The following is a 24,668-nucleotide window of genomic DNA, read 5'->3' as shown; positions in this document are numbered from 1 at the left end:
CATGAAACTTTTTTTGTTCATAAGTTTTTTATAAACAATGAGCGACGGATAAAACCTTCATATTATTATTCAGGGAGGTGACCTTGATAACATATGTCAAAATTGTTGAGATCGGAAAATAGTCCGTATAACTGCATAATTACCAAACGTCGATATATGTTAAATTTTACAAAAAAAAAACCGCGTCAAGTGTATGTGGTAAGAGATTTCCTCGGTCAGATAAAACTTGTGCGATCGCTCCGCTTTCTTGCCAATATTGTTCCGGAAAATTCCGAGAACGAGCAAAAAAAATATTTGTAGATAAAAATTATTTATATTGTACAAGTTTTTAATCAAACATGAACTCAAAAAAGAGTTAACGAATTTATTTTTTTCTCACAGTATTTTCACTGAAGATAATCCAAAGTTAGATTGAAACGACAAAAATTTTATTAGCGAATTAAAATTAAATTTTTACTTATTATTTTGGTTTCGAGAATATTGAGCCTGCGTTTGCCTGTGTTTGTTCGAAGTCTTTTTCTCACACGCGAAATGTCATTCTTTCTCCGCGTTTTTCAGCCAGATGGACGCTGCCTCTTACGGACGTTTTGGCGGTGCGCTACGGCGACGACTGGATACCGGGAAATGTCAGCGCGAAAGAGAAGCAGTCGTCGCAACCTACCGCGACTTCGCCGACCACCGTGTGCCCGACAAATTTTATTCTGCATTACGCGGTGCGCGGATCGAAGAACAAATGGAGACACCACAGCGTCACGATGAGCCACACGGATCCGCGACAAGTGGCTTCGTGGGTGAAGACCATTCGAAACTACCTCCTGGGTGAGAATTGTTTATCGCGCATGATATGATTTACGCTTTACGTTATTTATTGGAGCGTTTGTTTGTGAGTCTTTGCAAAGACGAGACCGAAGAGCAATAGCTCGCGGTCAAGATCGCGGTAATAATTTTAGAATTACGAATGCACGTAGCTTTCGCGAACGGTGTAGCTCACTGATTCAGAAATTTGCGTGCGACAGACAAATATTTGCTGATGCATCAACGTGCGACGGTGATATTACGATGCGCGATGAAAAAAAAAAAAAAACTAAGTAAGCAAAACGTTCTTCTTTTCTACTTGCAAAAAAAGTATGCAAAGAGTGAGAACGCGACGAGAAGACAAGTCGTTGGGGAACGAGCGCGACGCATAAATTAGTGAGAACTTGCTAGCTCTTGTTTCGTCGTTGATGTCACCGGCTACCGCGTAAAACGAGTAACAAACCTTTAATTCTTCTGTCTCATTGCGCAGATTGCAGGCGAATTTTTTTTCTTGTGAAAAAATTACACTTTGTCTTTGCGCAAAAAAAAAATACTAATAGAGTAGAATAAAATAAATAAAAGTAGAATTAAATTGTTTTGCGTTTTATATTTAAAAACATGCAGTTTTACAAAACTACAAAAAATTTTATCCATGTTTCAAATAGGTTTAAAAATTAAATTTAAACATGTTCAAATATGTTCAACAATTAAATTTTACGATTTGAAATTAAATCTGTTCTCAATGACGTGTTGAATTTGAAATTTACAAATGTAGTGCAAAACCGGACGTTGCTATACAGAGTTTAACCGGCTAGTTAACCCGGCTGAAGGTCGGCATGAAATTACGATAAAAGCTTTGCACCGATATATACACGCGACAATCTTAAAAACTTTGCTGTACTATTCGACAAATTTAAATTTCTCGCGAAGTTCTTATTGTTTTAAATTCTTTTTTTTTTTTTACGCGGATTTTCCAATCTTCTGAGCCGTAGCTTTTCTACGTTTTTCTATTTAAAGATTTCAATAAATTCCAAATTAAACGTCGAGTTCCGTTTTTAATTTCAATTTGTTTGCGCTCTCTGATAATCTCCGATAATCAAATTATACGGACTGAGTGTTAATTCCGGAATTTAATTGAACTGTAGCATTTCTGTTTTTTGACGTCAGAAAATAAAAGCGAGCGCAATGTAAAAATCTCCGCTCCGCTCCGATATCTCTCGTCCGAGAAAGAAGAGGGCGAGTATTAATGAATATTGAGAAAACAGAGTGGGCGTGTAAACTACCCCGTGTCGACCGTCGGCGCGTAATACCGGCAGCTACGGTATTGATCTGGGTGTTTGCCGTATGCGATACCGTCTTCGTGAAAAACCTACTCGATTTATCGATGCCGCATATCGCGGACATATATCGATCGGTACTGCCGGTCTGATTTTAGATCTTGCAAGTTTGTTTATTTTTAAAAACAGTTTACGCAAAACCTCTGCCCTTTTTACCTTGTTTAATCTAAAAATGGATAAAGGAAGGTCAATCCAAACACGATATCAAAAAAATTTTTTATTATCCTTCAACAATATGCAGACGTTTCGAAAAGCTGAATCGATCTGTTCTAAGAATTATTATTCTGAGAATTAATTCTTCTCTTATTTAATAAATTTGAAATTTTGAATCGTCATAGAAAAAAAACATTTGAAAAACATGATAACATTATTAATACATTTAACGTTTGAGAAATCAAAAATCGAGTTTGACCTTGGTATTGGTTTCAGGTCTGACGTATCGGCCGCGAAAGATAATGCTATTTGTTAATCCTATCGGCGGTAAGAAGCGAGGCATTCGGATCTGGGAAAAAGATGTGCAGCCGCTAATGACCATCGCCGGCATCGAAACGAAAATGATAGTCACCGAGCGCGCTGGTCACATTCGTGACACTCTGCTTACGGCCGACTTGAGTGACCTACATGTGAGTGTCCTGTTGGTGCAATGCCGGCATTCTTTTCTATATATCTCGTTTTATAACTCTGTCTCTGAATTGTATTGCAACGAAAATCTCCCACGTTTATCCCCATGATTAAGTGAAATTATTATTTATTACGTCACCAAGCGCTAATTAACAGAAAGAGATATGAGTTTTTTGTATAGTTTTTGGATCTAATTTTAATATCTTCATGATATTTGAGTTTTCTATTAATTGTGTATTTTTATATTAATTAAAAACGATATAATAATTTGGAAATCTGAAAAATGTCAAAATATCAATTTTTAGATGCGATGTGTAAACTCGTATATTTTTATCGCTACAGACATTTACTGAGTCCAAGTGTTTAAAATTTCGAGATTGTCTTACATTTGAATTACTCAAGGGCAAATCGGACTTTGTATAGGCGGTGGTATGTATTGGCGGCGACGGCACGTTCGCGGAGGTATTCAACGGTCTGGTGTTGAGGGCGGCGAAAGATCAGCAGATCAATCCCGATGACCCTGACGCGAGGCTCCCCAACCCCGCCCTGCCTGTCGGCGTTATACCCAGCGGTAGCACCGACACGGTGGCCTACAGTCTGCACGGCACCACTGATGTGCAGACTGCCGCGATACATATCATCTTCGGCGACTCGATAGGTCTGGACATCTCGTCGGTTCACAGCAATCGTAATTTACTCAGGTTATATGCTAGCGTGCTCAGTTATGGCTATCTTGGTGACGTGATTCGCGACAGTGAGAAATTCCGATGGATGGGTCCTCACAGATATGATTGGTCCGGTACGATCATCCAGACATTTCGATATTTAATATGATATTTAATATTAACACATCGTTGCTTTATCAACTATTTAATTATAAAACTATACAATAATTTTATTAAGATATAAAATATCTTATAGAATTTTGCTATGCAAAAAATACATGAGCAAAAAAATTTATAGACGTTTGTATGAATATGAAATTTTTAAGATATTAAAATTAGATAATTCTTGTTGATCTCAGGGTTTAAGAAAATACTCGCGAATAAGGGTTACGAGGGCGAGATCGAGCTGCTGTCGGATCCGTGTCATCCGGCAAGCAGCACTAGATGCATGATGAACTGTTCACGTTGCCTGCAGCACATGCACAATAGCATTCCCGATGAAGAAATTGCTAGTACGTATTTAAATACTTTGGAAAAAATTTGAGATAACATACAATAATTAATTATACATTACTTAATAATTAATCATCAATAAAGCACATATGAAAGATAATAAGATCGAAATATCGACATTCTCGTTTGTATTATAGGGTGGGTGACAGTTAGAGGAAAGTTTTTTATGGTGAACGGCGCAAACGTGTCGTGCGCGTGCTCCAGGAGTCCGATGGGCTTCAGTCCTCACTGTCACATAGGTGACGGCTGCGTTGATGTGATATTAATTCGACACACATCTTTGATAAACAATGTCAGATTGTTACTCAGGTTGTCAAGCAAACGAAAGACTTTGGTACGTTAATCGCACAATAATTACTTTTTAGTCACACACACAAGTTATTTTGTTTAATCATTTGTGTTGAATTTTTAACATGGTCTAATATATTTCGGGAGACACAACTGTTTTTATCTATTACAGTACGATCTTCCGTTTGTCGAGGTCTTCAGAGCCAGAGAATTCACATTCCGTGCTCTAACGACGCTGCAGTCGTCCGAGAACGAGCTCAACATGGTCCGCTCGAGCTCCCGACTCAGCGTGTGGAACTGCGACGGCGAGGTGATCGACAGCAGCAATGTGAAAATCAGGCGAGTAAACCGAATGGCTCGATAAATATTTCGCGGTTTTGTCGGTCTCGAACCTTTTGTACGAACAAATTGTTTGTCTTATCTAAGATAAAAATTTATCTAAAATATGCGCATGTAATTTGGAACACAACAGTTGTACATGTTTGCGATAATTGTGTAAAAAACTTTTGAAACTGAAAAAAAGTGCAATCTTTGAAATGTTGCCGAATTTGTCTCTGCGCAGGGTCCACTGCCAGTTGCTGAAGGTTTATACGAGGCGATCTCAGGAATCAGTCCGAGAACCGACGAGCTGCTCAAACTGTTCCGTGTGAGCGAGCCGAACGAGGTCATCGAATGAGATCGCTCGAACGGACTGTCTTCAGCTTCAAGAACGCTCTTACCAGGCGCGAACTTCCTTCCTCCGTTATCGTGATATATATTTTACGGTGTAACACACCGCAAAAGATTCATTCGCTCTATTCCTGATATTATTTTTGCATTGTATAAGAAATATATTTACGATTGCACTTTGTGATCAGTCTATATATTTCAGAGCGCGTCTCACGCGGAAAAAAAAAAAAAAAAACACAAATTTGCCATCGGCAGCAACGAATGAAGCACAAGTCTGTGAAATTGCTTGTAATGTTTTACGGATTTTATTTGTTAATTTTATTTTACGTTGTTGTTAATTTGATTTATAACAGAGGGAATTTAATTAAATTGTTAACTCGATTATTGTGATTAATTGAAGACCAAGCATTGCGAGAGCTGGTATCATTTCGATTTATAATTTTTGACTACACGTGCGCAGAAAATCGTTTATAATTTTTATCGTTTAATTTTATTATTTCACTTGAAAACATAATTCTTGGTAACAATAATTTATGTATGCTTTCCGCAAAAATAATTGAACATTCCTTTTGCCGGCATAATGTGAATCACGCCGGCAAGAAAATGCTATAATCAATTAGAAATTGCAATTTATATACGCATTTGGTTGTGTATATATAAATTTTGTAGATAAAAAATTTATTTAAGAACTCGGAACAATAATATGGTTCTCAATGTACAACTATAAAAAAAAGAAAGAAAAACCAGGTCAATAAAAGATAGGTATATATTAAATATATTATACATATATACGTGTGGATATTTAAAAAATGCTTTTTAACGTGAACTACTGCTTAAATTATTCGCTTGATCTTGATTAGAATTTCGGAATCGATATCGAAACGTTTGTTAAAAAGCCGAAGTCTGCATTTATTGGTCTTGTGGCCAACGTACTTTTACATTTTGTACTTAAAACAATTCATTATTAACGCTTACAGCTAATTCAAAGCGCAATATATTGTTACTTAAATTTATTGTTAGTTACTTCTCGTCGAGCGATGTTGTGTGAATTTATTACGCGCAATCAATTCTTGCAACATTCGCGATAACGAATATATTGAGTAACAATCGATATTGCCGACATTCAAACGTGACTTATTAAATTGAAACATTAATCAGTTTAGGAAGTTTAATAAGGAGGTTTTTTTTTTTATATTGTTTCTGGCAATCTTCGTCAGACAATCAAGGTGCGAGGATGGTGCCTCAGTCGTACGAAGCCTGAAATTGTAGGACAAGTTTAAGAGAGCTGGTGCATTGTTTAGCGATTAGCAAGTTTTTGACAGTATTTGTTTGCAAAAGTATTTGTTGAGTAAGATAATTGTATATTAATTGTATGATACTATATGACACATAGCAACGAAACATGATTATTTACAATATTAAATCACTGTTTATGCAAATTAATATTTCACTATAGAAAAACAAATTGATCAAACTGAGTTACAATCGAGATACGTTTAAAAGATGCAATTGTTTTTCAATGTGTCAACATATAAAAATGTAATTTTCTATTTGTAATCTACTTCAATTTTAATTTATATACCGAGATATACATTTGCATAAACGTCTGGGATTTATTATAAAAACTTTTGAATTTCTTCTAACAGAATCTATCTTTCTCTCTCGATTATCACGTGGCGTGAAATAGAATATTCGCAATTGTCATTATCAAGTTTCCTATTTTTAGTGCTGTAAGTAGGTGCTAGAGTTCGCGTCGTGATGAATTATTGACGTATAAAAAGGTCGTAAAACCGACGCAATAAACAGCATTATACGAGGCACGTTCTATACACAGCCTGTCCATCAAAAATTGATCAAGGTTACACGATCGTCGCTTTTTGTAGAATCCCCAGTGTCGCAAATTTAGGAAAGAGTACAGTATTGTATAGTTTACTTTAGGAAGACTTAATTTAAAACGTTGTTTTTTTTTTTTTTTTTTTTTTTAAACAACATTAGATTAAAACAACTTACGCAGGTCGTAGGTAGGCTTCACTTTTGTCTTTTTTCTTCAACGACAGATCGTAGAAGTTTACATAGACAGATTTTTATATAGAACGAAGAGAAAAAGTTGCTGCTACGTATTTTAATTTGCGACAATTGAAACAGTGTGTCTTCTTAAGAAACAACTTAGATTTAACACGTTTAACGGAGTAGTGTTGTCAAAGGACAACGCGATTCCAAGAAAATTGTACACATATATGTATATGTGTATGCGATATCGTATATATATATATCTGTGCAAAAAATTGTATTATATTTTTTTTAAATATATTTTTTTTAACTGCAATATACATATATATTTACAGGAAATAAAAATGGCAAATCGGTGCAATATGACACGTTGGATGGGGGCGATTGTGTGTATGTATGTATGTGTGTGTGTGTGTGTGTGCGATTTATTTTATCACTAGAAAAGCGAACCAAGCAAACTACGATTGCACATAATAAATTATATTAACTTTCTACATATGCCGTTTACCTTATTTTTTCACATAAATCCTCTCGGTAGATGTATAATGTAATATTACAACTCAATATTTTTATAAATCAAATAAAACCGTAAATAAATTTAGTAAACAGATCTAACAGATTTGTTATTAAAGATTTTAATAATGTTGCTAAGAGGAATAATAAACGTAAGATATTAGATTTGTACATATATATTTCATGTGTGCATTATTTTTCCTGAGAGCAAGAAATTTATTTATAATAAGTAAAACGAAGAAATCAATATCCTCAATCGTAAAAACATACTACATTTTACACGAAATCTATTTACAAGCGCATCGATGATACATCAGTGATATTCTAAACTCTAGTTCTTATATATATCGTAACTTGTTTTCAATCAATTTTTTTGATCCGTAACATCAATCCTTTGCACAAGATCGTCCTCGTTTTCCTTTTCGTTGATGAACACCTGTTCCCTAGTGGACGATGCCAGTTTGAATACCACAGGAATTTTGTCCAGCGCGGGATTTTCCTTTTGCAAGCAACGTATCCACGATAATAAAGAATCTTTCGTGGATGTGCCAGTGGCACACATGGCGAAGTATGTGCCGTCGTTCTGTTCGTGAACAGTAGGAGCTACGGCTATTTCTTTTCCGTCCCAAAAAGGTATTCTGATATTTGAAACATCTGCAAAACAATACACATCAAATTATCAAGTATACAAACACATCGAAATAAACTCAATTAATCACAAAAATGTTGCTAACCATCAATGTCTTGGTAATCATTTTTTATCTCTTTTGCATCTCCTCTCAGCACAAAATAGTCTATACACTGATCAGCGACCCAAACTGTGTAAGGTCCTTCTACAAACAGTGGATTGTTAGGGGATTGCGTTTGCAGCAGTCTCTGCTGGTCGCTGCTCATAGCAGACACAATCCACGTGTTCTCAATAGCATCCTCCACATCTTTCGTCACGAATTCTGTGATCTTGGTCTTCACGTCCACACTGGTTATCTTGCGTATCGCGAGTCTAGCGAGCACTCGAGGATCTTTGGGCGCGGGTCTGGGACAGGGCCAGGGATTCAAATTGGCAAACTTGGGCATCCAGTACATCATTCGCCAGAACTTCTTCAACGGTTCCCCGTGTATGCCAAAGATATTCAGCAGCATGTTCTGGATCTCCAGATCCGGCATCACGCAATTGTGTTCCATCTTGCACAGTATATCGATTGCCGCGTGCTGCTGCTTGGGATAGTGCGGAATCATGGTTTGAAAGTAGAACCTGGGGATGAACTTACCCTTGGGCAGCACGTCCAGCAGAGCCTTGTACACCGCCAGGTCACGATTCACGCCGAACTCGTCCATGTACTTGAGCGCGATCCGAATGAACTCCACGTGGCCGTGTCGCATATCATTGTGGCTCTTGTACTGACGTATCACATCCAAATAAGTCTCTTTTTGCTTGTTCTCGACGTTTGCGAAAGATTGCAGTACGAGAGCTGATGGCTTCTCGTCATTATTTCGTCGGTACTCGCTCGTGTGAACGGCGTTGATGAGGCACCCTAACAGCGGACTGTCAATTTTGTACGGCTGTTGCTTCAACGTCGAGACACTTGACGCGAGGACAATCCTCGCAACCTGCGAGAGCATACTGATCGATGTTGCTCCTTCCAGTCTTCGTTAACACATTATCTTCAAGTTTCTTCGAGGCGGTTGATTGGAATCCTTTTACCGCGGAAGTTTCGCACTCACGAGAGTTTGCGAGGTTATGTTTACAACAGCTAGGCTAGGTTAGGTTAGGTTAGGTTAGGGTTAGGGTTAGATTACTTGATCAACCGATTTTGCGATGGATTTTTATAGTCCGTAGAATATATTGTATTTACTCCGCTCGCGCGAAGGATATAATGTAAAGGATATAAAAAAAATATCACAATGAGTGAGATTTCCGAAAATATTAATCCAAAGCTCTACAAAAAAGCGAACGACAGAGAAATCACAGCTGAGGAGCAAAACGAGGACATCGCCGACGAGTTCGATGCAAGGGAAATATTTGGTACGCGATTTTAAAATCAAATATCGATATGATGTGTGTCGAAGTAAATAATAACTGTGTACACGATTCTGCGATAATTACTCGACTGAGTTTTTTTTAATGTGTGTTTTGCAAGAGAGTTAACCTGAAAACTCTTAAATATATATTTATTGATATATTGCGTGAAGAATTATAAATTACATAGTATGTTCGACAATTTACAGATATAATTAGGAATATCAATGATCCGGAACATCCTTTGACCTTGGAAGAATTAAATGTGGTGGAGCAGAGTCTTATAGTGGTAGATCATTTTTTTAAACAATAATATTCTGGACCGTTGCGTGTGTTTGTTAAAAATAAACTTTTACAGGTCGATGACAAGGAAAACAAGGTTGATATAAAATTCACTCCAACAATTCCCCATTGCAGCATGGTCACTTTGATCGGATTGTCTATTCGTGTGCAGTTGCTGCGTGCTCTGCCCGCTAGGTTCAAAGTCAGTGTGGAAGTTTCTCCCGGCACACACACCTCAGAAGCAGCGGTGAATAAACAGCTTGCCGACAAGGAGAGAGTGGCTGCAGCTCTAGAAAATTCCATGCTGCTTGGTGTGATCAATCAGTGTCTGGCTCCAAGAAATTAAATGTACAGTCTATACAGTTATTATTTCTAATGACTTGGTACAAAGTATGCTATTCAATGTAAATACGTACTGTAAGAAGAGTTTGGACCTTGGAATAGTTGTTCGATTAAAGTACTTTTTATTTAATTGAATTAACATTTAAAATACAAATTCGAGTAGTTTATCCCGATTGTGTTTCAGCAATTGATTTATTAATTGAAGTAAAAATCCGTTACAAAAAATAATAAAAAACCTTAATAAAAAATATTCCAAATAAAAACGGTCAGGTTGGTTATTTGAATTTGAAAACTGATTCTTAGGGTTTTACAAAAAATGTGTATTGAAATAATTCTTTAAATAATTTTCATAAGAAATCATTACATAGCGTGCGTAATCGCATAGAGCAATGTGTATATACAAATTCATTATATAGGTCTATGTATGTAAATATGGTATATCGATCTCGGTAAAGTTGGCGCTTTTGATGAGAAAATTTATATAAATAATCCGTGTAAATTTCTTAAAATACAGTAGTGCCTTGCTATTTTTCCGCTCCTCGATTCCGCAAGCGGAAAAATGTCGAGGGAGGTATGTTCCGAGAATTGCCGGCTGTTATCTCTGATCGGCTCGAGACCGCGGCAGAGCCATCCCCACCAATTCGCGCGAAGCTTCGGCAAAGAAATTGATAGGGATGACTCCCTATCACAATACCAAAATTGCGGCACATTAGCGAGGCACTACTGTACTTTTATACATACACAACGTACATATACATTCGAACACAATCACATAAACTGCTTAGTGAATCAATTCATTTGCGTAATATCTGATGAAAAACAAACTTTACTAACTCGAATTTCATTGTAAGCGAAGAAACGTTCGTTTCATTTCAATGATTAAGGTTTTAGTAGTTTCCGATATTTTGTATAAGATTAATTCTACACAAGTGACAATCGTCCCACAAAAATTGAAACACAGCAACATACTCATTTGAATGACAAGAAATCATTTTACACCCCCGTTGCTTTGCCAGTTTTTTCTATCTTCCTATCATGTTATTTACAATTTTACGTACTCCGGTTTTCCCTCGCTATTCCAAATCGTCTTCATTTTTTGGAACACAAAAACCGCATATAACGCTGCAAAAACAGATAAGATTGTTAAAACGTTAAGAGGATAAATTTGTTAGATTTCATAAATTTGATTAACTTTGATACTTCCCGATCGGAAGTTTCGTACTCACAAATAACATCCCACTCTGACTGCGAAAGAGTGCCGATTTTGCGATGATTATCGTGCTTGTATTCACGCACGTGATTGTAGTCTCGTTCAGGATCGCCAACCAAAGACGATTCGTTACACGGCGGATAAGTTTCCAACGCCTGCATATTTCCCAACAAGACCTTACCTTCATCCTTGAAATGTTCGTAAAACGTTTCGAATCTAATTAAAAAAAAAAAACCTTGATATTAATTTGTGTTGAAATTTTTAACCCTAACTTTCTAACAGTAACATAGTTCACTATGTTTCTCCAATATCTTTGTACACACAGATCTTTTTTTTTTTCACCTTTCAAAACTTATTAATTCTAGGCCAAATTTCAGAGCTAATTTGCGCAGAGTTGGTAAATGCACCAGAAACTCCGGACAATCAACGACGCCGTCCAGGTGGAAATTATACTTCGCTCCAAAAAGTGGCGGTTTTGTTTTATCCACTTCGGGCAAAAATTCAATGCTATAGACGTCGTTGCCAAACTTGTTGCCGTCACATTTCTGCCATCTAGAACTGCGTTAAAAATTGGAAGCTTTTTTTTTGTAACGTAATTTAGCAAAATCGATAGTTTTCAAATACAAAAAGAGACGAAAAAGTAAACGTACACTATGTCATACGCATCCGGAATGGTTCCTATGAAGTAACCGCCGGTCTTGAGACTCTCAGCGGCGTTTCGTAGCATGCACTCTGCCTGCGGCAAAGATTCGAAGCTGTAATGAAACGCGAACTGACAACTGACGAAGTCCAACTGCATGCTCGGATCCTTGAATCTTTCCCTTAAACGAACCTGCAACATTCCTGATTAACCAAATTCCATAGGACACATGCATTTCACACTACGAGTGAGTAACATAATAATAAAATTGTGCAAAAACAGCGTTTAAACAAAAACATGTGTATCTTCTACCTTAGTACAATCGGCCGTTACAAATTCTGCGGTGAAAAGAGGAGAGAAAGTTCTGTCCCTGGAACTTTTCTTCAACACGTCGTTATATCTGTCCTGACATTGTTCCAACGACACCTCCGCCACATCCGTGCAGATCAGATGCGAAATTCCAGCCTTCTTCCATTTGAGAAGATCTCCTCCCTTGCCGCAACACATATCCAGCACCTTCAGCGTGGTTTTGTGACGAATACTTTGTTTTATCTTCCCTAGATATTTATCTGATAATACAACAGATTTGGTTAGTATATATTTAGTATATATTAGTCCCTCTTCTGCTTCATACAATGTGATACTAATTAGATGATAAAAAAAAACTTACTAATAAGCATACTCTTGACCCAATTATTGAAATTTCTCATGTACACGATGCGACTTTGATTCCTTTGCGAAATACCCTTTTCTTTCAGTGTATTATAATGCTCAGCTACCAAGGCCGTATTAGCACTGGCTTTGCTTACGTCGGGTGAGACACTATTTGTATCGTCATTCTCGCATGTTGCCACATCTGAAGAAATACTTGGTGTCTATGACAAAGAAGACAATAACAATGTAAACTTTTACCGACTGGACAATAGACAATATAATAATTCAGACACTTACAGCAGATGTAACATCTTTGTCGGTATCGCGTTTGTCTATGGAAGGAACTTTTACATCAACAGGGTCTTCTCGATCGGGTGACAGCTTGTGCTTTCTGCTCTCCATATCTCTGTTTATTTCGAATCACGCCGCAACGGATGATTATTTATTCTATCTCAGAATTGACAATTCGTTGTTACACAAAATCTGCAACTGATGAACACAAGAAATATTAGTAATAAAAAACAGTATTATTATCTCATACAAAGATTTTTTGATATTGTGAAATCAGGAAGAGAACTCCCGTAAAGATATTCTTGATATTTTAAATATCATTAACAATTGACATTAAAAAAAAAAATAAATAAAAGAGATAAAAGAGACAAACTTTGCGCGCTGCTTCTCGATGGTTCGTTCGATTTTCTATAAAACTTGACACACACGTGCCATATTGTTCGCCATATAATACCGACGCCTGAAGACACACAGAGATAAATAAAACAAATGTATGTACGATCTTAGACCGAGAAGCTAGTTCGGCGCGTTCATACCGTGCAGTATCAAAGTCAATTCATGTACACGTTCAAGAGCGCGAACAGGTTTTGCCGAGAACTCTCTCTGAAGAGTACAAACCACCCTGCGTAAAGAACACGTAACGACTGTCTGCCCTCTTGTCTGAAATCCAAGCGAACTAAAGTGGTCACATGACAACTATGAGGAGTGGAAAATGGCGATCGGTTCGAACTTATACGCGTCTGTAAAACTCTTCACGCGTCAAAATTCAAAATACTTGGGAAAGTGAACTCTCTCTTTTGTAGATTAATATATAAGTGAAAAATTGTGACTGTGCTACATCGAAGAATGCCGACGTGCGAGACGGTTTATGTTTATGATCCAACAAAAATCAAGAGTGAAGTCGAATTGGAACAATCAAGACTTGTTTCTTCTCGTCGAAAATCAACGTAGAAAAAAAAAAAAGAAAGACAAGAACGCGCGTTGTGATCGAACCCGATATTTTTTTTTTAATTTTTGTTCGGTGAAAATCGCGTAAATCGAATGCGCGAGTCTCGTGGCGAGAGAGGTGCGCGTGCGTTCGTCGTAAGGAGATTGAACTCGCGGACGACGCGCGACACGACCGGTTTTATTTCAATCGGCCGCCGCGGTGAATGAACTCCCCGGGAGAATCGGGTGGAATCGGGCGATTCAGTCGCGCGTTCTCGCGGTTCTTGGGAGATCGAAGTAGGCGGAGCCTGGCGGCGCGTGCGCGATCACACGTTTTCGGGACTTGGAACAGTCTCGCACGGTCTCGGACTTGCGCGCGGCGGACATCGTGGCGGCGGGCGCATAGAACACGAACGAACAGCCGCACCAGTCGCACAGAGGACGCGCAAAGGGACGGGCGTGTTTGCTGTGCGTGCGCGACGCGTAAGTAGAAAAACTTCTCACATTTCTTCGCGCACACAGTGGAGCCAGCGGCGTACCGCGGACCGCACGGACCAACAGCCACGGCGACGAGCTGTCCGTGTGTGCGTGCCCAGTGCAACTCAGCTCGTTGCTGCTCTCTGTTCGTTTCATAGCGTTGCCGCTATATCTCTCGCTCGTGTGTGTATAGTACAGCTCGTACAGAATCTATCAGCCACGTTCGTCGAACGAAATGGAGCTGGAGCAGGCGAATACGCAGCTGAACACGGACCCGGTAAGAACATATTTCGCATCCTCTCGTGATCCCGCGACCGCGTACGTGTGCATTTTCGCGATACCGGGTCGCGCTCGAGCTCTCGCCTCTTGGTCGCTACATGTACGTCCGACGCGAAATTTTTCTAAGTCCCAAAATGGCGTCTGCGACTAAGTTCCTACGCTGTGGCGTGAGCGAGCGCCCGACCACCAGTCGCTTTACTGCCGAACGTTTTTAAAGTGTCCTGACGCGGTCGCTCTCGCTTTCTTTCTCTCTCTCTCTCTCTCTCTTTGTTCTTCAGCGTCTCAATTAAAAATCCGTCTGTTTCAGGATAAAAAGGCCAAGGAGAGTGGCGACGGCCCCGGAATTCACACCGGTAAGTCCGATTCCTGGCAGAAGTCCGGTCGCGCGCACATACGATTCGCGAACAAGATCTCGCTTTTTAACAATGACCCGATCAGATGACGGATACGCACATGGTTAACTTGATCGGCAAACGCTACGATTGTAGTGTATCGCAATCATTTCTCGATGCGCACGAGATCACGTGTTTTTTTTTCTTTTTTTGTTTTTGTTTTTTTGTTTTTGTTTTTGTTTTTGAAATCACGTCGAACACGATTTGAGAACACAACAATTTCCATATGTACTGTATGTGTGTGCGTGTGTGTGCGCGCATAGAATTGGTTTTTTCTTTTCCAGAACGGCGACTACGGAATGAGAGATCTGCTAGAGCGTTTACGAAAAAAATGTTGAATTTTTTCTCATTTTTCTTTCACATCAAAATTGTCTTTGTCACATGCGTATCGCCCGACACGTTGTCGAGCGCGTTATTTGCTTATACGATTTGAATTTAAAAGGAGAGCGTGCATCTTTAAATGTTACACGCACCTTTGTCCTTTTCGCTGTTACTTTCTTCATTCATGCCACGTGGTGCTAAAATACTTCTCGATGACTCCATGTTGAAATAATTAAAAAAATATGCGATTATTGTACAGAAATAAAAAATAAATTTTAAAAAATGTTACGCAACGTTTAATATTTAATAGGGCGCATTATTTGTAATTACTAATAGTCGAAGTTGCATATAAATAATTTATTAACGCAAAGCATTCTAGAGCTTAGCGCTCGCTACGAATCGTAATTGTGAAAATAAAATACTTTTTTTCATATATTGCGTAATTAATTTTTTATTATTATTTGGAGTCAGTAATACGTGAAACAATTTTTTGTTTCTTTTTTTATCGCGAGCAAGATAAAAAAAATTAGTTATGTCGTTATTTTTGTCGGACACGTTTGAAGAAAAAGTAGTATAAATATGTAAAAAATGAGAAAGTAAATACTAGCACAAAAATTGATAGGTCATCTTTTTTAATTGAATTAGTGAACTTGAGCATTAACGGGTCGTTACTATTGAGACAGCGGAAGTGTCATGAAAAAAGATAATTTATTGTTGAGTTACCAACTGTGAGAGATACAACGTAATGACTCGTATTTTTCGTTAAAATGTTTTGAGTGCAGGTGTTTCTATCTCTCTAGTAAGACGTTTTGGCTGTTATGACTAAGTATTTTTTACTTTGAAATTTAAAGAGTTTTATTTATTTTATTAAATTTGTATATATATTATATTTGTATATTTTTTATTAAATTTTTATTTTATTAAATATTAAACATACCAAACTAATTTTTAAACAAGTTGTTGCATAATTTTTCTTTATGAGAAATGCCACTGTTGTCAGTTACTTTGCATCATTTATTTCTCACACAGCTTGTAAGTTCTACAAAACAAACTTAACTTGATGTAACAGAAAGATATATCAAAAATATGAAAGACCAAGTGTTTGTACATAAATAAAATTACTGTCTTTACTTTTTAAAAAATCAAGATTACAACAAGTAAATATAGATAGAAAACTTAACACACACTCTTAAATGTATAATATATTTAAAAATTTATTAATTATAACCAGTTTTGTTATATAACACATCTGCATTATTTAACTTCTGTAGATCATATCAATGGCATGTCCAATGGTTTTGATAAAAAACGGGAACACAAGTCAGATCACAAGGACAAGGATAAAGATTCATCTCATAAGTCGGATCACAAAGATAAAGAGAGAAGCAGAGATAAGGACAGGAATCACAAAAGTGAACACAGGGATAAAGAGAAAGACAGGCATAAACATAGTTCAAATTCAATAAAGGACAAGGAGAAGCATGATAGCAACAGCAAGGATAAAGACAGAAAAAGCTCCTCCTCCTCCTCAAGCAAAGACAAGGAGCATAAGAGTAGTAGCAGCTCCTCCAGCAAAGATAAGGACAAGAGCAAGGACAAGGATCACCATCATAAGTCTAGCTCCAGTTCTAAGGATAAAGAGAGGTAAAAGGAGAGAAATATATCAGTTAAAAAACTGATCACAATGATCTTAATAATCGGCAATATATATTTTTAATTAATTTAATGTAGATATTTGTACACGAGTTACTATTTCTTTCAGACATCATAGTAGCTCGAGAGACAAGGATAAGGATAAGGATAGCTCGAGCAAAGACAAGGATAGCTCGAGCAAAGACAAGGACAGGAGCAAAGACAAAGATAAGCATAGGCACAGCAGTTCCTTGAATTCTAGCTCGCGTGACAAAGACAAAGACAGGAGTACTTCGAAAGATAATAAGGATAAGGACAATAAGAAGCACTCGTCTGAGAAGGACAAAGAAAGACATTCCAGTTCTCATGCTTCAAGCGATAAGGAGAAACATCGCTCGTCCGACAAAGACAGGCACAGAGAAAGCTCGTCCAGTAGCAAGGACAAGCACCGCCATGACAAGGACAAAGATCGCCACCGACATGATAAAGACAAATGTAAATCTATTGCATCTTTATCTTTGTTGTTCATTTACTAAATGTACACAAATGTCTTATTTCATTCTCTCGAATTGCAGCGAAGCATCGCGACGATAGGGACAAAAAGGATAAAGAAAAAAAGGAAGTTAAGATAAAGGAAGAGGTAAACGTTAATCACACGGTGAATGAAGAGCATTATAATGCAGAAACTAAAATCGAGATAAAAGAGGTAAAGTGATGATAGATTTGTAGAGAATTTATAGAAAAGTAAAGATAGCTAGAGAGAGATGTTGAAGTAAAACACTTTCTCAGGAACTCGTGTCGCAAGTCGAAGCGGACGACGACGACGACAGCGGCGGTGAACGACCTCTTTACATCAAAGAAGAAGAAGACGAGGATCAACCGATCAAAGAGGAAGACGTTAGTTCGGATGGAAACGACACCAGATTGTCGGATCTTCACAATACAACCCTAAAAACGGAAGACGACTCGGAAGAAGACAAACCATTGGTAGACAACATATTTATTAAATATATCATTTTAGTTTTCAAAAACAAAATTCGAGAATTATCTTTTGAATGTAACTATATGTTATTTGATGAAACAGTCGTCAAGGTCAAAAGTATCACCAAGCACGAAGAGGAAGATTGACTCGGAGGATGAGGATGTTCCGCTCTCGGCGCGCAAAAAGCCAAAGAAAGCAACTAATCTGAAAACCAAAAAGAAGAAACGAAAACACGATGACGAAGACTCTGAAGCTGAGTCTGATGAGGTACAGATGTTTCTCTTGAAGATTAAATCTGCATCCGTTTAATTTTTATATAAATCCCGACAGAAAGTATTTTATATCGTATTTGTTGTTACAGAAACCAAAGAAAAAATCCAACATAAAGAAAGAAGGTGCCAGTCCAAGAAAAAAGAAGCAAGAAGAGGAACAAGAAGTTTGGAAATGGTATGAAATACTTTGCCCTTCTCCCTCTTCCAAATGTTTTACGTGCGATATCCAATGAGGAGAGTTTGCTTCTCTCTTAGTGACACAGATATATTCCTAGTTGGGAATGTTGGATATATTGCATCATCATAACCTATACTTTTCACCGCGCGATTATCTCTCGTTATTCTGCATTTTAATAAAATCATAATAAAGAACACAAATGACAGTAAGCTGCAATGAAGAGCCTTATAAAAAACGTGATGGTGTGTTTCTTGATGAAACGTTTGCACCATATTAAAAGCAATCGTAATTATGCTTGCAAAATGAAAATAGAGCGACCACTTGTGAGGTTATATCTACATTTTACCTCTTTGTATGTTAAAACCTAACACAATTTTTCAATTAAACAAAGAACAATTGTTGAATATCTTTTTATAGTAATTTGATATTAATTTTATAATATTCTTATTTTTTCTTGTTTATTCTTATAGGTGGGAGGAAGAGAAGAAAAATGACGGCACAAAATGGCACTTTCTGGAGCACAAAGGACCAGTGTTTGCGCCGCCTTACGAACCTCTGCCGCCTAACGTGAAGTTCTATTACAACGGAAAGGAAATGAAGCTGAGTCAAGACGCGGAAGAGGTCGCGACTTTCTATGCGCGTATGCTGGACCACGATTACACGACGAAGACTGCGTTCAACAACAACTTCTTTACTGATTGGCGGGACGTAATGACCGACGCGGAGCGCGCCAAAATCACCGATCTGTCCAAGTGCAACTTCAAAGAGATGCACGCGTACTTTGTGCAAAAGAGCGAAGAGCGCAAAGCAATGACGAAGGAGGAGAAGCAAAAGATCAAAGAGAAGAACGATGAGATCCAGAAGGAGTACGGATTCTGCACCATCGACGGCCACAAAGAGAAAATTGGCAACTTCAAAATTGAGCCTCCGGGCTTGTTCCGAGGTCGCGGCGAACATCCCAAGATGGGCAAGCTGAAGAAACGAGTGTTACCGGAGGACGTGCTGATCAATTGTTCTAAGGATTCGAATATTCCGAAACCACCACACGGCCACAAGTGGAAGGAAGTGCGTCACGACCCTACCGTCACGTGGCTCGCGTCCTGGACTGAAAATATTCAGGGCCAGGTGAAATACGTTATGTTAAACCCGTCCAGCAAGCTCAAGGGTGAGAAGGATTGGCAGAAGTACGAGACCGCGCGGAAACTGGCCAAGTCGATTGACAAGATCCGCGCCGAGTATCGGGAGGATTGGAAGAGTAAGGAGATGCGCATCAGGCAGCGCGCTGTTGCGTTATACTTCATCGACAAACTGGCGCTTAGGGCCGGTAACGAAAAGGACGAGGATCAAGCAGACACCGTAGGTTGCTGTTCGCTGCGCGTGGAGCACATTCAGCTGTACGATACAAGCGAGGGCAGAGAATACGTAGTTGTGTTCGACTTTTTAGGTAATTGTCTTGAGTTTTTATTAAAATTATTTGTGTTTTCCAACTCTCTTGAGCGTTTTACGAAATTGAATAATTTTGTTTTTCTTCAACAGGTAAAGATTCGATAAGATATTACAACGAAGTACCCGTGGAGAAGCGCGTGTTCAAGAACTTGCAGCTCTTTATGGAGAACAAGTCACCGGGCGATGATCTCTTCGATCGGCTCAACACCACTGTGATGAACAAACATCTGAACGAGTTGATGGAAGGTCTTACCGCAAAAGTATTCAGAACTTACAACGCCTCGTGGACGTTGCAGCAGCAGCTCGAAAAGCTGACAGACCCGGACGAGACGGAAGCGGAAAAGATCTTGTCGTACAATCGAGCTAATCGCGCGGTCGCGATTCTGTGCAACCATCAGCGTTCCGTGCCAAAAACTCATGCCAAGTCTATGGAGAATCTGAAAGCGAAAATCGAAGCAAAGAAGGAAGCGATAGCCGAATACGAAGTGCAGGTGAAGGACGCAAAGAGAGACGCAAAGCACGGCTCGGTGAAGGAGAAAGTGTATGTTTAGATATTGTTTTATGAGATAGATGTTTATATTTGATTCCTCATATAAACGGCGAAACTCAATAGGATGCGTTTCTCATGTATTGTTTTTTTAGGACGTACGAGAAAAAGAAGAAACAACTAGACAGATTAAAGGAGCAACTAACGAAACTTGAAGTACAAGCGACCGACCGAGAGGAAAACAAAGAGATTGCACTGGGTACCTCCAAGCTGAACTATCTTGACCCCAGAATCACCGTTGCATGGTAAAATTGTTTATATCTTAATTTATATCTTTACTTTTCTGCGTATTTTATTAATTAATTTCTCACTATATTTTAATATCGAGATGTGTAGTTTTACTTATTTCGTGCTGCGCTGCTTTTTATCTTTCACAAATTTATAGTACAATTTTTCGAACTTCCGCGATTCTTCAGGTGTAAAAAGCACAACGTACCAATCGAAAAGATCTACAACAAGACTCAGAGAGACAAGTTCCGATGGGCTATCGAGATGGCGGGTCCTGATTTCGTTTTTTAACCCAACAAAACTTAGTGATCGCCCAGACCTTCTCCTTCACCTGTGTACGATTCTGGAAGAGGAAGACATTTGCCATTAACACGTTTGCATCAGTGAACTATCGTTCGAGAGGGAATGTATTAAAAGAAAAAAAAACAAAAACGTCTGTGAATGAGAAAAAAACATGTAGTGTTTACGAAAATGATACAGAAAATTTTTCTACTTATAAAAATATAAATGTGAGAAAGTGTGGGAACATATTTTCTATAGAACAATATATATATATACACATACACATATATATATATATATATAGCGCGCGCATTAAATTATGGTGAGAGGTGAACTGTACATACATATATTCGAGTGATGTAATTAGATAGTACACTTTATACAAGAACCTGTTGATCGCGTGTGCGTGTTTCGGCGATCTTGTCGTCACCGGCGAGTCGTGTCACATCATCTTGCTCGTTCGCGCGGAGACGCAAGAGATCCCAACCTCTCCCGTGATCGAACTGAGGATAATCTCGAATTGTGTTTGAAGTACAATTTCAAACAAAAGCTAAAGTGTGCAACGTGACTTGTTTTTATTTAGGTAGAAATTTATTCTGAAACGGGCGTGTGAGAAAGAATTAGAGAAGAGTAGTTAAATTGTGTGAGAAGAAAAAAAACACCCTAAATTTATTACGCATATGTGCAACAGTCAGTGATCGATGATCCCGTAAGAATCCCGCGGGCGATCGACACCGTCTTGTGCCAATTTCAAGACAGTTGTGTCATTTGTACATATACAAAAAAAAAAAAAGGATGGTGTTTTAAAAATTGTGGCATATACGCGACACCAATGATATTACGAAGAAGAAACTAGTATAACCGAGGGACAGAAGTAGCTTATGAATTTTATATTTCTTCAGAGAAGCCACACACACACACACACACACATATATATATATATATATATGTTTACACACACACATACAGACTCGCATATAAAAGTACATACACACATATACACACACATACACATTGTTCTCTCATAAATGTATGATAACGTCATTTGAATATCATATTTACATTTTACAAGCATCGTACGAAGACATTTATATGCGTATAGGATTATATTATATTAGACATATATTGCACTACTTTTTTGATATGCGACAGAAGAATATTTACAAGTCTCGAGTAAGAGTCGCTCGGTTTTCAACGAGTTTTGAGTCAAGCAGAAACTCTGCTGTACGTTTATTAGCCAATTTTCGCGAATCTGGAATTGTCTTTCCCCTCTCCCTCTCTTTTCTCTCTTGAGAAAGGGGAAAATAAATTAGATAATGTATTTAAAATGCTGAAATTTTTTTGTGTATATTTAAGTGAATTGTCCTTCTAGCTATATTATTGTTTTATATCTAGGCTATAAAAAAAAAAAAAAAAAAAATTATAATAATAAATGACAGTCTGCACTGTCTCCTTTAATTGTGCTTAGAGTTATTTGCATTGCACGTCTCGCGCCGATCTCGCTCTAGCCGGATAAACTAAGCGCATGTACACGCAATCGTGCTCACTCACTCGTGGCGATGATAAGCATTATTAAAGCGTAAATGTTAAGCTTACCATTCTTACAGTCTCGAGGTTCTGGCGCATGTGCTTAATAACATACAAAATATTATATACATATATATACACACACTGCGTCTAGAAAAGCTTTTTTGTTAAAGAAAAAATTGTTTTGTCTAATTGCTTTCTCTCGATTTTCTTATTTTAGCAACATGAGCGAAAGTAAAAAGAGAAGTTCTTATCAGATTGTCAATTGGCGCGAGTTTATAGAGAGATACGAGAATCGAATCTAGTTTTTGTTGTGAATGACAGGTTTCGTGAGAGGACTAGGAAATCTTTTTTATTTGATTAGAACGAAAATGCTTATTTGTGATTTTTTATTTAATTTTCTCTCGAAATTTTTATATCTTAGTGTCTCATGGTGATGTATTTTACGTTAAGTATCATTTTCCGAATTTGTAGAAAATGAAAAATTTTATACGTGGCGAGAATAGTTTATATAAACGTCCGAATCCGTGTCGTTGTGATGATTCCATTGATAAAGTTGTACATACAAAAATTAATCTTGCTTGTTTTTCGATTTGCTGAAGATAGAGAAGCGTTCGGAAAGAAAGAAAAAGTGAAACGCGAACTTGCACCGTTTATTTGTTAAATCAGAATGCGAAGCGTTTCTGATGAGAGAAACAAACGTTGCGTGCGTCGCGCAAGCATAGATCATTCGCTTGTGATTGAATCAACACATTAGATATATATATTTAAGAAAATTTGTAAACCCTTTGATGCGCACACATTCAGACGTGTATTAATTGGAGCAATGACACATTTGCCAGAGACAATTTGCCGCGTTGAGCGTCAGCAACTGTTCACCGTTTAATGAAACAGCAGATTTTTCACTCACTCACCCCCCCCCCTTCCGTTACGTTTACTCCACGTGTTCATACAAATCGTGTTATCAGTTGTCATTAAACACTGTTATTTATTATATAATAGGATATTGTTTTACACACCGAACTACAGAACGACAGTTGTGACAATTAGAAGAGAGAAGAGAAACCCGGTTACTTCTCAAAGAGGTCATAGCTGAGATTCTCATAATTGTGTTTAGACTGAACTTGCAAAGTATTGATATAACAATAAAATATGTATATTTTTATGAAGTGTAATGAGGCCGCTCTCACAGCCATTTGCAATACGAGGAATAGCAATTGTAAAGTGTTCGTAAAGACGAGGTGAAGGAATAAAAAAAAAAAAAAAAAAAAAACAAACAAAAAAGCAAAAATGCAATCACAGTGAACGTGGATCTTCGGAGCACTACTACGTTTTTTAAACTTTATAATAAAAAAAGAAGAAACTCAAGTAAGGGTGCAATCGATATTTAGTACAATTTTGTAGCCCGCCCCTTGAGAGACGGCGGGAGACATATGTATGTGTATGTTTAGTAATCATCTCACACTTCGATATATAAATATTATTGTTAGAATAATAAAAGATCTTAGTGCCGGATTACAAAATCGATTTTATTACATATCCAATGTTCTCTTTTGTCCTGTTACAAGGGAAAAAATTTTTGCTTCTGTGCAATCAGTTTGTGTGTGTATGTGTGTTTGAGTTTTATTATTATAAATAACAGAAAGAAAAAGTATGTGTGTGTACGTGTATGTGTAATAATACTTATATCGTGCTATATAACATTATTGCGCAATTAGAAGAGAGAGACAATAGAAAAAATAAATTATATATATATATATATATATTGATATTATATATATATATGTATATTGACGTAAATACGTAATAATAAATAATATTAAATCGTGTAAAAACTTAAAAACGAACATAAGTGTTCTAAATATCGTGCGGTAAAATTCCACGATACACAAAAAAGACGATATCCTCTACTCGTAAAAACACATTGTCAAAAAGCTAAGAAATTAGTTGTTAACAATCGCAAAGAAAATAATTGCTTCGTCCTTTTCTGTTTTAAAAACGATATATACGTACATTTGTTTTTTTCTATTTTTTTGTTTTAATAGCGAGTCACAAAATTCTGAATTGCAAAAATAGAAAAGAAGAGTAATGATTAAATCTTTTCAACAATTTCAACCAAAAATCTATTCAAAACAATTGTATAATCGGAGCTTTAGAGAGATTACAAAGTTATCCTACGAAGTTACACAAGAAATTATCTAATAAACAAATAAAAAAGGATTATTAATACACGATTAAAAACGAATTCTCATGTAAATAATACGAGCGTTTCTCTTTTTTAAATATCGTTATTCTTATAAAACATGAACTCTCAAAAATTCTTTTTTTCTT

The 24,668-nt window shown here is 37.4% G+C and overlaps 5 protein-coding genes across 14 annotated transcripts in view; 3 read left to right on the top strand and 2 right to left on the bottom strand.

The window, feature by feature from the left end:
- The window catches only part of LOC109856454 (ceramide kinase), a 20,598-nt gene extending 13,729 nt beyond the window's left edge, over positions 1 to 6,869 (top strand). For all 6 annotated transcript variants that reach the window (XM_020431754.1, XM_020431752.1, XM_020431753.1 and 3 more), the window contains 7 exons: positions 559 to 819; positions 2,562 to 2,755; positions 3,177 to 3,552; positions 3,778 to 3,930; positions 4,069 to 4,265; positions 4,392 to 4,558; positions 4,782 to 6,869. In XM_020431754.1, the coding sequence (XP_020287343.1) occupies positions 559 to 819; positions 2,562 to 2,755; positions 3,177 to 3,552; positions 3,778 to 3,930; positions 4,069 to 4,265; positions 4,392 to 4,558; positions 4,782 to 4,869 (1,436 nt within the window). In that variant the 3' untranslated portion in view covers positions 4,870 to 6,869. The remainder of the gene's footprint in view (positions 1 to 558; positions 820 to 2,561; positions 2,756 to 3,176; positions 3,553 to 3,777; positions 3,931 to 4,068; positions 4,266 to 4,391; positions 4,559 to 4,781) is intronic.
- Positions 5,641 to 9,152, bottom strand: LOC109856459 (evolutionarily conserved signaling intermediate in Toll pathway, mitochondrial). The gene is made up of 2 exons (XM_020431766.1): positions 8,146 to 9,152; positions 5,641 to 8,065 (listed from the first exon to the last, which is right to left on the bottom strand). Exons 1-2 carry the CDS (start codon positions 9,029 to 9,031, stop codon positions 7,776 to 7,778), a joined length of 1,176 nt encoding a protein of 391 aa, XP_020287355.1. The 5' UTR covers positions 9,032 to 9,152; the 3' UTR covers positions 5,641 to 7,775.
- A 58-nt stretch (positions 9,153 to 9,210) lies between these two features.
- On the top strand, positions 9,211 to 10,184 carry LOC109856460 (MIP18 family protein CG7949). Its single transcript, XM_020431767.1, has 3 exons — positions 9,211 to 9,434; positions 9,638 to 9,717; positions 9,787 to 10,184. Exons 1-3 carry the CDS (start codon positions 9,314 to 9,316, stop codon positions 10,054 to 10,056), a joined length of 471 nt encoding a protein of 156 aa, XP_020287356.1. The 5' UTR covers positions 9,211 to 9,313; the 3' UTR covers positions 10,057 to 10,184.
- A 99-nt stretch (positions 10,185 to 10,283) lies between these two features.
- LOC109856456 (mRNA cap guanine-N7 methyltransferase) lies at positions 10,284 to 13,992 on the bottom strand. 4 transcript variants are annotated; one of them, XM_020431759.1, is made up of 8 exons: positions 13,221 to 13,938; positions 12,854 to 13,045; positions 12,573 to 12,777; positions 12,215 to 12,471; positions 11,913 to 12,094; positions 11,605 to 11,820; positions 11,279 to 11,478; positions 10,284 to 11,174 (listed from the first exon to the last, which is right to left on the bottom strand). In XM_020431759.1, the coding sequence occupies exons 2-8, from the start codon at positions 12,956 to 12,958 to the stop codon at positions 11,095 to 11,097; spliced, it is 1,245 nt and encodes a 414-aa protein (XP_020287348.1). In that variant the 5' UTR covers positions 12,959 to 13,045; positions 13,221 to 13,938; the 3' UTR covers positions 10,284 to 11,094. The 4 variants fall into 4 exon arrangements, with proteins under 4 accessions (XP_020287348.1, XP_020287346.1, XP_020287345.1 ...); XM_020431757.1 differs by having other exon boundaries at positions 11,081 to 11,478; positions 13,221 to 13,307; positions 13,384 to 13,992; XM_020431756.1 differs by having other exon boundaries at positions 11,081 to 11,478; positions 13,221 to 13,992.
- A 203-nt stretch (positions 13,993 to 14,195) lies between these two features.
- On the top strand, positions 14,196 to 24,638 carry LOC109856439 (DNA topoisomerase 1). 2 transcript variants are annotated; one of them, XM_020431721.1, is made up of 12 exons: positions 14,196 to 14,528; positions 14,838 to 14,883; positions 16,515 to 16,887; positions 17,006 to 17,370; positions 17,451 to 17,581; positions 17,665 to 17,862; positions 17,960 to 18,124; positions 18,219 to 18,304; positions 18,778 to 19,751; positions 19,844 to 20,294; positions 20,396 to 20,545; positions 20,717 to 24,638. In XM_020431721.1, exons 1-12 carry the CDS (start codon positions 14,487 to 14,489, stop codon positions 20,817 to 20,819), a joined length of 3,084 nt encoding a protein of 1,027 aa, XP_020287310.1. In that variant the 5' UTR covers positions 14,196 to 14,486; the 3' UTR covers positions 20,820 to 24,638. The 2 variants fall into 2 exon arrangements, with proteins under 2 accessions (XP_020287310.1, XP_020287311.1); XM_020431722.1 differs by lacking the exons at positions 14,196 to 14,528; positions 14,838 to 14,883; positions 16,515 to 16,887; ... (3 more) ...; positions 17,960 to 18,124; positions 18,219 to 18,304 and adding an exon at positions 18,430 to 18,635.
- The last annotated feature ends 30 nt before the right edge of the window (positions 24,639 to 24,668 follow it).

This window comes from Pseudomyrmex gracilis, unplaced genomic scaffold (genome assembly GCF_002006095.1).
Source record: "Pseudomyrmex gracilis isolate BER0280 unplaced genomic scaffold, ASM200609v1 scaffold_119, whole genome shotgun sequence".
Lineage (NCBI taxonomy): Eukaryota > Metazoa > Arthropoda > Insecta > Hymenoptera > Formicidae > Pseudomyrmex > Pseudomyrmex gracilis.
Note: the sequence above shows the minus strand (reverse complement) of the source record. Positions and strands in the feature narration are given on the sequence as shown.